Source organism: Candoia aspera, chromosome 4, assembly GCF_035149785.1.
Source record: "Candoia aspera isolate rCanAsp1 chromosome 4, rCanAsp1.hap2, whole genome shotgun sequence".
Classification (NCBI taxonomy): domain Eukaryota; kingdom Metazoa; phylum Chordata; class Lepidosauria; order Squamata; family Boidae; genus Candoia; species Candoia aspera.
Window position 1 is genome coordinate 19,487,842 of NC_086156.1, and position 12,912 is coordinate 19,500,753.

The window sequence follows — 12,912 nt, forward strand, 5'->3', positions numbered from 1 at the left end:
TCATAGAAGTAAAATGAGCAGTTAGGCCATCGGGTTCAAGACTTTTCTCAGTGTAGAAATTCAGATTAAAGCTTTGTTGTTAATCACTTATTGCTAATCCCTGATACTTCAAAGTCAGTTCCCTGGTCAGGTTGGCTTTAGCATTGTGGACATCCTTTGATAAGCCCTCATAAAAAGTATTTCAAGCACAAATACTTTTTATGATGACTTATCAAAAGATGTCCACATTAGTCCCTTAATGTTTAGATTCATAGTTACATCTCTCTATTTCTTTATCTTCTTTGTCTTAAGGTCCAGCTTGGGATTCCTTGCACAAAACTATGTACAAGAAAATAATATAATTACTTTATGAACAGTGGTCCCTAAGCATGACATAAAATCAATTTAACAACTCATCACTTTGAGTCTTTCATGAACAGTATTGTTGCATCTTCTATTATCATGGTAAATTGGGGAGAACTTAAGCCTCAGACCTGCTTCTGAACTTCTGATAACACAGATTTTAGAAAGCCCCCTGAACAGGATTGCCTGGGTTGTTACTTGCAGGATGCTTTATCAGTGATGTATTTGCAGCCTTTTTTGCTAGTTCCTGGCAAACAAATCAGGTTTTGTTGTTAGACCATCACCTATTTTTTAAGGGGTTTGTATCAATGAATGGTGAAACACATTAAACATTGATTTTATAGATCAGAATATTTTATGGATTAATGTAAGCATATGAGTTATGAAAACAAACAAGGGCTCTCAGTGGAAGAGGAAAGTAAGATGCTAGTGTTTTTGTATTTACGTTATGTTAGAAATGGTACGCTGCATTCTGGTTCTGTGGCTCTGAAATGCCCCCTTGTGGCTGTTACTTTGCATTTTTGATGGCTGTGCATGATTAGTTGCGCTCTGCTCAGACAATTGACGTTTCATTATTCTGTTGCCTTCATTGTTTTACAATGGCCTCTGTCTGTCTGTCTGTCTGTCTTAGGCCAAAGAACTGCCAACATTTAAAGACAATGACTTCATCAACGATGGTCAAAAGATTTATATTGATGAAGCCAACAAAAAGATGTTCCTTGAAAAGCTTAAAAAGGATGTTGAGGTAAGAATTCTAGGCAAATGCACTATCCTTGCCAAAAACACTTATATTTGTCATTGTACCACCTAACTGATAGGGCTGATAATTGAAATATTTCAAGATGTTCCTGCACAGATGCATTCAATATCTGTGCATTCCTTGAAAATTGCTTTCGACCTTCTGTGCTGACAGCATCTCTCTGCTATTCATTAAAGCAGCCACATTTTTTTTTTCAAGCTCTCATGGAAACCTGAAAAAGGCACCCTGCTTTCATGAATATTATATGTGTGCAATGAAACAGGGAAGACAGAATGGATGCCAAAAAGCAAGCACGCCTCTCTCATGTCTGTGAGTGACAGGAATGAAGCTGCAGGACCTTTGCTGTCTGCACTGTCTAGGATTTACCATGTTGGTTTACAATAACTGCCAATAAGCAATAAAGCCCCTGCCCTTACCAAAAAGCTGCAGATCTCAAATTGAGATTGACTGTTTTGGTTTTAATGCTGCTTTATTCCCTGCAGTGTAAAATGATCCCTCCCTTATGAAAGGGTATAATAATCCAATACATTATCACTATATAATAGAGATTCTGCCTTTTCTGTTCTTAAATATTTGAATATTCATGGTATTTTACCTTGACTTGCTAATTTGCACTATAAACATTTGCTAACGTGCCTGTGAAATATGGATCAAATTGTCTTTCCGCTGTTGAAATATGGTGGGTTCTTAGATGGTCAGCCTTCTACTTGGGCTTGTGGTGATGAATGCACTATTCCTTAAAATTCCTACAGAAGTACCATTACATTTGTACATAAGCAATTATTGTCAGGTAGTTTAGAATCTTTTGTTGATAATGGAAGGTTAGAACTGCATCATGATTTATTTTATATTCATAATATATATTTTTAATTGTTTTGTTGAGAATTAGACAGACAGTAGCTTTGCTCCTGCAAAAGGTTATGCTTTCACATCTATTGCATTTCAGTTTAAATGTGTTTTACTTTTCATACTGACTAAATATTTTATTTATCTACAGTGATAATGTGTGCTAGACTTCAGTTACTACAATTCCTTGCCAATTTGTGATGAAAGCTGGGGATTATGGGAGTTGCAACCTAACTGATCCGAAATGCATTCAGATGGGAAGTCTGGGTTATAGTAACAGATCTCACGATCATAAAAAGAATGCCCCTTCTGTGTAGGGGGATTCTTTTTATAGGGGGGATGCATTTTCTGGGGCTGGCTGATTATTCATTTTGGCTTCTATTTGCATTCTGCTGGGCTCTGACTAATCAATTCAATATGCTTTCATTCCTTTAATGTATACATAGCTTCTATGTCAACATTCTTCTTATAAAGCTGGGGAGGAAGTAAATGTGATATTGTTCCAGTCTTTCTTTCAGGATTGATTTTCAGGGCCCAAGTAAGCCTGATATTTTTCATGTGGCTTTTTGTGGCTGATATGGAGGGGAAGGAATCAAACCAGATCAGGGCTGTAGCAAAGAATTGTCCCTGTCTTGTTTGCAATTTAATCCTTCACTTGCACCTGCTATCAACCTGGACTTAAAGTTGGAGCTTTGGTATAGTAGAGACTTCAGCATGCCAGATATGGATTGTGGGAGCTGAAATCCAACAGGTTTGGGTAGATACTGCATTCAGCTGCTTTAACTTGGTTACATTCTTGAAATACTTTTTGTATTTTTCATTAAACCCCACTTTTTTTATCTTTACTTGAACAAATCTGTGCTAGTAGAAGCTAACATTTGCTGCAGTAAAGTGTCATTTTCTGATTAGATCATGGATTCCTTTTTTTCTTATGTTATCATTGTCTAGTTCCTTGCTCAATTAAAACTCATGGATTATAGCTTGCTTGTTGGAATTCATGATGTTGAAAGAGCAGAGCAAGAGGAAGTGGAATGTGAAGAGAATGATGAAGATGAAGGAGAAAGTGATGGGGCTCACCCGGTTGGAACACCTCCAGATAGCCCAGGAAATACACTGAACAGTTTGCAGCCTTTAGCTCCAGGAGAATTTGATCCAACCATTGATGTTTATGGTATAAAATGCCATGAAAGTAAGTGGCTTTGTTATAAATATTTAGACATGAAGGACATTATGGTTCTTGCACAATCTCTGAATTTTTAAAAGAACCACATAAGGATCAAAAAATGGTTTATGGAGTCCCTCATTCATCTTAGTAGGATTTCATACCTATTTCTCATCATGGCTGAAACTAGATAATCTATGATGTGTTAACAATATGTAAAATTATGGGTACTCTGAGGAATGGAGTTCAGCAATTTATCTTTGTATTTATATATTTTAAATGTTTATATCCTGCCTGCCATACAGTGCATCTCCATGTGGGGTACAGAATTAAAAATACGTTAGAATACAATAAAATGTAGCAGCATACAAACACATAAAGCATACAGTTAATGACCATAATATGGTGGTTTAGTTGTTCCATCATAAGCCTCCAATTTTGAATAGAATTGTTTTCAGCAGCCACCTAATTGCTGAGTGGGGTGGAAAGATCAAGAAATGCTTACTTGGTGTCCCAGAAAAAAGAACTTTTATTTGCTTTACTTAGAAAATCTATTTGCTAAACAATGCTGTTCTTGATGTTGTCAAATAAACCACAGCTATTGGTAGAGCTGGATAGCAGTAACAAAAAGCAAGTCATTTCTGTGGCATATTTCCCAAAGTTTTCGGTCTTTTCAGCATGAAGCTCAATTCCATATTTTTTTCCTAAAGAAAAGAAAATAGAGAAAACTGTTCTAAGCAAGGATAATGTCATGCGCTGCCTACCTCTGAATAACGTTCAGACACTGGGTTGCAAAGCAGGCTCTGGTTTATTTCAGGATAGGTACAACGTTGTTAGAAAAAGCTGAGAGTGACAGGAGCGCGCCGGTGCGGGGTTTAAATACCCCGCGCCGGTCAGCGCCCCCTCGCTCTCGGTCACGTCACCCCCCTTTGTCCCATGCGTTGCCCTGCCATTGGTTGAGGGTTTCTAGGATCGCCCATCCTCAGGTTTTCATTCTTCTGCTGATTGCTTTCAGCTGGGCGATCCCCGTGGTATTGCTGCTGATGGCTTGGGTGGCTCCGTGATCCGTTTATCTATTGTTTGTTAGCCGTTAGTCGTTGTGGGTTGATGGCTACTTAACTTGTACCCCTTCACCTATTTCCTTGTCATTGTCATGAGTGCCATTGCGCTGATTACTTTAGCTCAACGGCACTCATGACATACTGCCCCCTTTCCGAATAGTGTTCTCCCCCGGGTTTCTGGGTTTCCCCCATGGAGCTGTCAAAACGCCATTTTTTTTTTTTTTTTTTTTTTTTTTTTTTTTCAAAGTTCCCGCCGGAGTAGTTGTCGCCCCTCCCTTTGCTCCTCCCTCTACCACGTGCCTTCCCAGGGTGTGTCCATGGTGCGCATGCTCGGGTTCTGACCTGGCGTGCGCATGCTCCAACCACACCCTGTTTGTTTGGCTCAGTTCGGCGAGGCGAGAGGCGTGGCTGGTCGGGTGCTGCTCAGCTCCAGGTAGGGCCCTTTTTTGCTTATTTGGAGTGCGTCGCCTTTGTTGTGTCTCCTGGGCGTTGCCCCCAGGTTGCCCTGTTGACTTGCTTGCCACTCCCCCGCGGCCAGGGGGCGGGGGGAGGGTGCTGGCGATCGTTTGTCACCACCCCGTGGGCCCGGGGCGGGGGGAGTGAGTCCCGGGGGGGGGGAAGGTCCACCCAAGTCGCGGGCTTGGGGGGGGCCCCTTCCCTTGGGGCACGGGAGGCGGGGGGAGGCCTGCGGGGGGGGGGGTTGGTTTTGCTGACCTTGATTGCGGTTTGTCGGGGTATGCCCGGTGGAATGCTCTGGTCAGGTCAGGCGCTTTAACGTTGTGCGCCGCCACCCATTCCGGGTGGGGGAAGTGTTTCCACCTGACCAGATAGTGTAGGGTTCCTCGTTGCTTGCGTGAGTCGAGGATGTCCCTTATCTCGAAGTGGTGTTGCCCGTCGATCATAAGCGGTGCGGGCTGAGGCGTGCTTGGGTGCCATCGGGAGGTGGTTGCCGGTTTTAGGAGGCTGGTGTGGAACACCGGGTGGAGCCTCCGGAGGTTGTGTGGCAGGTCCAGGCGTATTGCTACCGGGTTCACTATTTGCGTGACTCGGAACGGCCCGATGTACTTAGGCCCCAGTTTTTTCGAGGGTTGGGTTGACTTTAGGAACTTGGTGGAGAGATAGGCCATGTCCCCCGCCTGGAACGTCTGTTGTTGGCGCCGGTGCTTGTCGGCCTGCTCTTTGTAAGCAGCCTGTGCCTCCTTCAGCGCCGCCGTGATTACTGGCCATGCTTCCGCGATCTTCCGTCCCCAGTCGCTGGCGTCCACCTGGGGTTCCGGGGGTTGAGGTAGCTCCGGTATGGGGACGAAGTCGCGCCCCGAGACTACTTCGAACGGGGTTTTTCCCGTGCTCGTGTGGACGGCGTTGTTGTATGCGACTTCGGCGAACGGGAGCAGTTCAGCCCAGTCGTCCTGGTGGTAGTTCGTATAGGATCGTATAAATTGCTCTAAGGTGGCATTAAGAACCTCAGTGGCTCCGTCCGTCTGCGGATGCCAAGCCGTAGACAGGGCCTGTTGGGTCCCCGTCAGCTTCAAGAAGGCCCGCCAGAATTTGGAGGTGAACTGTGTGCCCCTGTCGGTCACCACACGTGCGGGACATCCGTGTAGCCTGTACACGTGGATGAGGAAGAGTTTGGCTAGTTGTTGTGAGGATGGGACTGACGTGCAGGGGATGAAGTGGGCCTGCTTTGAGAAGTAGTCCTTCACCACCCAAATGGCCGTTTTCTTCTGGCTGGGTGGGAGGTCCACTATAAAATCCATAGAGATTTCCTCCCATGGGCGGGAGGGTTCTGCCACCCGTTGCAATAGCCCCGCGGGTTTGCCTGGTGCCCGTTTGGCCCGAGCGCACGTTGGGCAGGACGCCACGTAGGTTTTTACGTCTCGCCTGAGCGCGGGCCACCAGAATTGCCGCCGTGTTAGGTGTAGGGTCTTGAGGAACCCAAAGTGTCCCGCTTGCTTGGCGTCGTGTGACCTATGCAAGATCGCCTGGCGTTGCGAGTCCGGGACGTAGATTCTGCCTTCCCCCCATGCTAGGTCTTGCGCCATCGTTACCTTGTCGGGGTTTGCCAGGAACCAGGGGTCGGTTTTGAGGGCGGCGGCGAGGTCCGTGCGCATTCCCCCTGGTAGTTGCGGTTGCCTTCTTTCCGTCGCCGGTTGTCCCGCCGTCGGCTGCGCCGTAGCGTCGAGCTGCCTCCGTGCGCCGCTTCGGGTGGTCACGGCCATCCCCAGTTGCGAGGCGGATAGGACCGTCCCAATGGTGTCTGGGGCGGGCTCTTCGTCTTGGGGCAGCCGGGAGAGGGCGTCGGCCAGGAAGTTCTTCTTGCCCGGCATGAACTTCAACTGGAAATCAAAGCGGCTGAAGAATTGTGCCCATCGGACCTGTTTTGGGCTAAGGCGTCTAGGCGTTCGTAGGGCCTCGAGGTTCCGGTGGTCCGTCCAGACCTCGAATGGTTGGGTGGCTCCCTCGAGTAGGTGACGCCATGTTTCTAGTGCCGATTTCACCGCAAAGGCTTCTTTCTCCCAGACGTGCCATCGCCTCTCTGTCTCGGAGAACTTCCTTGACAGGTAGGCGCATGGTTTCAGGAGCCCCGTGGAGTCTTTTTGTAGGAGGATGGCTCCCAGGGAGAAGTCTGAGGCGTCGGCTTGGACCACGAACGGCCGTTCTGGGTCCGGGTGCGCGAGGATTGGCTCCGTCGTGAACAGCGCTTTCAGCTTGTCGAATGCGGTCTGGCACGCGGGAGTCCAATTCAGCACTGTGCCTGGGTTCTTGGCGCGTCTGGTGTCCCCCACCCCTTTGGTTTTGAGGAGGTCCGTTAAGGGTAGGGCTATCTCAGCGAACCCCCGGGCGAAGGACCTGTAGAAATTCGCGAATCCCAGGAAGCTCTGTAGTTGCCGTCTGTTGCGGGGCCGCTCCCAGTTTAGTACCGCTTCGACTTTTGCGGGGTCCATCTCGATGCCGTCCCCGGAGATTCGATACCCCAAATAGTCTAGGCGGTCTTTGTGAAACTCGCACTTTGTGGGCTTTGCATAGAGCTGCGCCCTTCTGAGCTTGTCGAGGACTTGCCTGACTAAGGTTACGTGTTCCTCGTATGTTTTTGTGTAAATAAGGACGTCGTCGATGTAGACCAGGACCCCTTTAAACAGATGTTCATGCAGTACCTCATTGATGAGCTGCATGAACACCCCAGGGGCCCCCGCGAGTCCGAAGGGCAGTACCTTGTACTGGAAAGCGCCTAGGGGGCAGTTGAACGCCGTCTTCCATTCGTCCCCCTCCCTGATTCGGATGCGATAGTACGCCTCGCGCAGGTCCAATTTGGAAAAGACTTTGCCCGTGGACAGGTGGGCGAGCATGTCCTTCACCAGGGGTAAGGGGTATTTGTTGGACAGGGAAGCCGCGTTTAGGCCCCGGTAGTCGGTACAGAGCCGTAGGGTCCCGTCTTTCTTCTCCCGGAATAGGACGGGGGCTCCGACCGGTGAGCATGCTGGCTCTATAAATCCCCTGTCTAGGTTTTTATCGATGAACTCCCGGAGGGTTGCCATCTCCTTCGGGGTCATCGAATAGATCTTTGGTCTAGGTAGGGGGACGTCGGGCAGTAGGTCGATTCGGCAATCCGTCTTGCGGTGGGGGGGTAGTTGGTCTGCCTCTGCTTCTCCGAAGACCTCGGAGAAGTCGGCGTATTGTTCCGGTAGGTCTGCAGTGGTAGCGGCGTTGTCTTGTGTGGTCGCCTCCGCTCGTCCTACCGTGGGGTTGCTTTTGCCAGCTGGTACTGGTGCTCGATACTCGCCGTCGCCGAATGTGAAGGTGCGGGTCGCCCAGTTGATCCGCGGGTTGTTTTTCGCGAGCCATGGCATCCCCAGGACTGCAATGGGCCGTCCGATGGGCGTGACTACGAACGATGTGCGCTCGGTGTGAGTGCCCATTTGCAGGGTGACCGGCTCGGTTTGTAGCGTGGCTGGTTTCCCCCCCGCTGTGGAGCCGTCCAGCTGGTGGAATGCCAGCGGCGTGGGGAGGGGGAAGCAGCGGAGTTCGAGTTTGGCGACTAGGTCGGGGTGGATAAGGTTTTTTGAGCACCCCGAGTCCACTAGTGCCGCGGCCGTGGTGGCTCCGTTGCCGGCAGAGAGTTGAATTGCTGCCAATATTACGGAGCTTTTGTCGTTTCGTTGAGGTGGTTCGCGTTGCTGTCCCGCCGCCTGCCTCGCCACGCGTTTCAGGGCAAGCGGGGAGCATTTCCCGCCGGCTGGTCGGGGTCGGTATTGTCCTCTTCTCCCCAGTAAGCGTCCCAGCCCTCTTCCGGTGTCGCTGTGGCCACGGTCATTCGGCGGTGAGGGGGCGGCCCCGGGTTGGGTGGTTTGGGGCTAATTTTCGGGGCGGGCTTGGGCGCGCTGGTCGGCGGTCGGTTGGCGAAGCAGTCCGCCGTCTTGTGCCCTAATTTGCCACACCTCCCGCAGGGCTCCCGGTTGAACTTCTTTTTAGGGTATGTGGGGCCGGCCATCCCCCCGTGTGGTGCGGGTACCTTTTTCCCGACGTAGTTTGTGTCTTCCGTGGTTGTCATAAGGAAGGTGCGGTGCGCGTGTTCGGCTTTCCCCGCGAGGTGGATCCACCCGTGTAACGTTTCTGGGTCGTCGCGGTAGAGGGCCCATTGGAGAACGTCGCGGTTGAGCCCCTTTTTGAAGATTTCCAGCAGGGTGGTCTCAGACCAGTCGCAGACCTTTCCCGCGAGGGCTTTGAACTCCAGGGCGTAGTCAGGGACCGTGCGTGCGCCCTGTTTAAGTCTCTGGAGTGCGCTTTTCGCCCGTACTTTGGCTAGGGGGTCTTCGAAATAGTTTTTCATCTCGTTGATGAAAGCAGGGAAGGTGGCGAGGGCGGGGGAGCTGGACTCGTACAGTTGGACGTACCAGTCCGCCGCCCTGTCTTGGAGTTTGATTGCCACGGCGCCGATCTTGTCGGCCTCGGAGTCATAGGAGTGTCCGTGCCTCCCCATGAACTCCCTAGCGTTGGTGACGAAAAACGAGAGTTTTGAGGGGGTCCCATCGAAGAAGATGGGGAAGTCCTTTGGGGCCCGGGCGTTTTGCGCGGCCCCGCCTCTCGCTTCCCGGGATGTGGTGTCGGCCGCCTGTGCCGTCTGCTGGCTTTCCGCTGGCTCGTGTGGGTTCGGTGCTTCGCTCGGGGTGTGGGCTTGTGCGGGGACGTCATTGGGTGGCGCGGGGGGCATAAGCGCCTGGAGCATGGTCCGGAGTTCCGTCAGCTGAGCCCGCATGGCCGCGAGTTCAGCTCGTGCCTCCTCGTCCACAGCCCGCACCGCCGCTGGGGCCGGTTCCGTTGGCGCGTCCTCGGGGGGGGGGGGTTCATCGTCCCTCCGCCGCGGGTCCGCTTCCTCCTCCGTCTGATGGGTGTCTCCGTCGTCCTCCTCCGTGTCGAGCACCGTGGGGCTGTCGCTCCACGCCCGTTGCTGGGGTGCGATGTGGGGCGCGGGGTCCTCCGCTGGTTTCGGAAGTCGTGCTGCTCCCCCCCGCGGTCGGGTTGCCTCCGTCGCCATCTCCCCTTGGGGTTGGAGCTGAGGCTCGGGTCGGGTGGGGCGGGCGTCCATGGCTCCGGGAGTCCGCGGTGCCTCTGGCCTCGGTCGGTCCTCCTCTGTCTCTTGCCGCGCGGCTCGCCCTCCTTGCCCGCGCCGTTCCGGCCTCATCTTGCTGGTCTTCTCGCCGTCTACTCCTCCCGCGGCTCGTTGTCGTCCGGTGGGGCTCGGCGAGGCTGAGTTTATGACTCTCAGCTTTATGTCATGCGCTGCCTACCTCTGAATAACGTTCAGACACTGGGTTGCAAAGCAGGCTCTGGTTTATTTCAGGATAGGTACAACGTTGTTAGAAAAAGCTGAGAGTGACAGGAGCGCGCCGGTGCGGGGTTTAAATACCCCGCGCCGGTCAGCGCCCCCTCGCTCTCGGTCACGTCACCCCCCTTTGTCCCATGCGTTGCCCTGCCATTGGTTGAGGGTTTCTAGGATCGCCCATCCTCAGGTTTTCATTCTTCTGCTGATTGCTTTCAGCTGGGCGATCCCCGTGGTATTGCTGCTGATGGCTTGGGTGGCTCCGTGATCCGTTTATCTATTGTTTGTTAGCCGTTAGTCGTTGTGGGTTGATGGCTACTTAACTTGTACCCCTTCACCTATTTCCTTGTCATTGTCATGAGTGCCATTGCGCTGATTACTTTAGCTCAACGGCACTCATGACAGATAATGGAAATGAGTTTGTGTTGAAAATAACAGTCTCCTGGTCTGTGTTCATACAGCATTTCAAAATTGCCAGAAATAGATTTAGTCCAAGTGCTGAAAGCATTAGAAAACAGATGTAAGCATAATCATTAGGAATTGTATATTAAAGCAAAATCACTAGCATCTTGCTGTTTTTGCCAAATCTTTGCTCCATTGTCAATGTATTTGTGACAGTTTTATATAAGTTTACTCAGAAGCAGTCTATGTAAATTGGATGAAGCTTTCTTCCAATGTATGATTGCAGATTAATTCTAGGATTTAAAAGGGTTCTGCAAATTGAGACATGAATCAAAAGCAAGGTACATCATATGTGTACCCAGTCTTCACATTCTGTGGTCTCTGACACTGTTTATAGGTTTAGTTCATGTGCCTCTACTGCTACTTCTTTCAGTCCCAATAATTTCTTCAGCAGATGGGGCAGAACTGAAGACCTCATAAATTTGATAAAATTTGACAAGATAAAGGATTTCAAACTATTTTTTAAAGGAAGTTCTTTGACTAACAAAAGAACTCTCTTTGGAGAGGAAGGGGCAAAATAAAATTTTATTTTGGCTCCATAATATTTAGCATTTAAAATATTGAAACCATTATATACTGTATGTATTATCTTATTGCTTTTTAAGAGCCAGTTTGGTGTAGTGGTTAAGGCACCAGGCTAGAAACTAGGAGACTGAATTTTAGTCCCACCTCAGGCACAAAGCCAGCTGGGTGACCTTGGGCCAGCCAGTCTCTCTCAGCCCTAGGAAGCAGGCAATGGCAAACCACTTCCAAAATCTTGCCAGGAAAACTGCAGGGACTTGCCCAGGCAGTTGTCAGGAGTCAACACTGACTCAGAGGCACACGTACATACATATTGCTCTTTATATCAGCTGTATAAGATACAGCATTTATGATATTGGTAATTCATTCAGTTATTCAAAATGTATGCCAGACCTACAAAACTGAAGGTGGAAGGAATCATTGAGGTAATCTAGAACAACCCCCGCCCAGTGCATGAATCCACTACTGCAGCATCTGTAAAGATGGCCATCCAGCTTCTGTTTAAGCACCTCCAGCACAGGGAAGTCCCCTACATCCTGAGACAGTCTGTTCCGAGTTTAAACAGTTCTTTCCATTAGGAAAGTTCTCCAGATGTCCAGCCAACATTAAACCCACTGCTTCTTTTCCTGTCTTCTGGAAAAACTTTAAACAGTTCTTCCCATCTTGCACATGGCAGCCCTTCAGGTAGATGAGGACAGTTGCCCAACATCCCTGCAATCTTTTCTTCAAACTAAACATACCCAACACCTCCAAATGTTTCTCGGGTTTTTCCTTCTGGGTACCTTATCATCTTGGTATACTTTGCAGCCAGGACTATCTTAGCTGATTTTAAAACTTTAAGAACTCATAATTTAGCTGTTTCTTATCAAACCAGTACAATATAAACCCTTATTGGTGGAATGTGCACAGATTTTCTTGCAATTTTAGAAGGTTAAGTTTTAACTTCGTAAGCCGCCCAGAGCCACGTATGTGAGATGGGTGGCTATATAAATAAAATAAAATAAAAATTGCCAAATCTTGCCTGCCTTTTATAGCCATTTTAAATGACTAAAATCCAACCATTTTTAAAGAGGGTTTAATAAAATGTAGCATTAATATTTGAACTCATTCCCCCAACCCAGCAGTACGTCATTACGATTCCCCCTAATATCAAACTGGAGATACTTTTGTTCATGCTGGCTGGGGATTATGTGAGTTGAAATTCAATATATCTGAAGTCCACCAGTTTGGGGGAAACTGTTTCAATTTATCCCAATTGATATTTGTTCATTTAACAATCTCCCCAGATATGGTTTTAATTCCATTTCCCCCCTCCCTTCCCCATAGATGCAGTTAGAAAAGAGGTATACTTTATGGCTATTATTGACATTCTTACTCATTATGACGCCAAAAAGAAAGCTGCCCATGCTGCAAAAACTGTGAAACATGGGGTGAGTATGCCTCCGTCGCACATTCCTCTCTGTCAGTGATTTTCAGGGCTTGGATCGTTAAAGGGTTTGCATATAGAGACGCTTATGTTCCCCTGGCTCTCAATCTCGAGGACCTGTCTAAAATGAGGAGAGACCAGATGTGAGAGATGTTACTCACAAAAAAGTCATGGGAGTACGGCTCTGTTTACTTTAGGAATTTGTTATTGAGAGGGAATTACCCTTTCTCAAATTACATTCCTTTCTGAAGGGACAGTTTTCTCTCTTACATACATAAGTCTCCTATACCTAGACTACTATGAACCCTAAATAATTTCTGGAAATAGTCTGAAGATCTGTAGAGTAATCTCTAGGATTGAAAGTGTGTAGAACCTCCTAAAGGTGGAGAGTAGGAATAAAATCATCAACACCCTCCATCTTTCCAGATGGGAATTACTCTCTCCAGCAGGGAGCCACCTATCAATTCAGGATATTTTTCCAATTAACCCTGTCAATCCTGGGAAACGTTTCCA

At 48.8% G+C, this 12,912-nt stretch overlaps 1 protein-coding gene across 1 annotated transcript in view; it reads left to right on the forward strand.

Annotated features, from left to right (window-relative positions):
* PIP4K2A (phosphatidylinositol-5-phosphate 4-kinase type 2 alpha) overlaps positions 1-12,912 on the forward strand; it is a 69,363-nt gene that overhangs the window by 48,963 nt on the left and 7,488 nt on the right. The window contains exons 7-9 of the mRNA XM_063303528.1: positions 974-1,087; positions 2,897-3,137; positions 12,300-12,403. Coding sequence (XP_063159598.1) covers positions 974-1,087; positions 2,897-3,137; positions 12,300-12,403 — 459 coding nt within the window. The remainder of the gene's footprint in view (positions 1-973; positions 1,088-2,896; positions 3,138-12,299; positions 12,404-12,912) is intronic.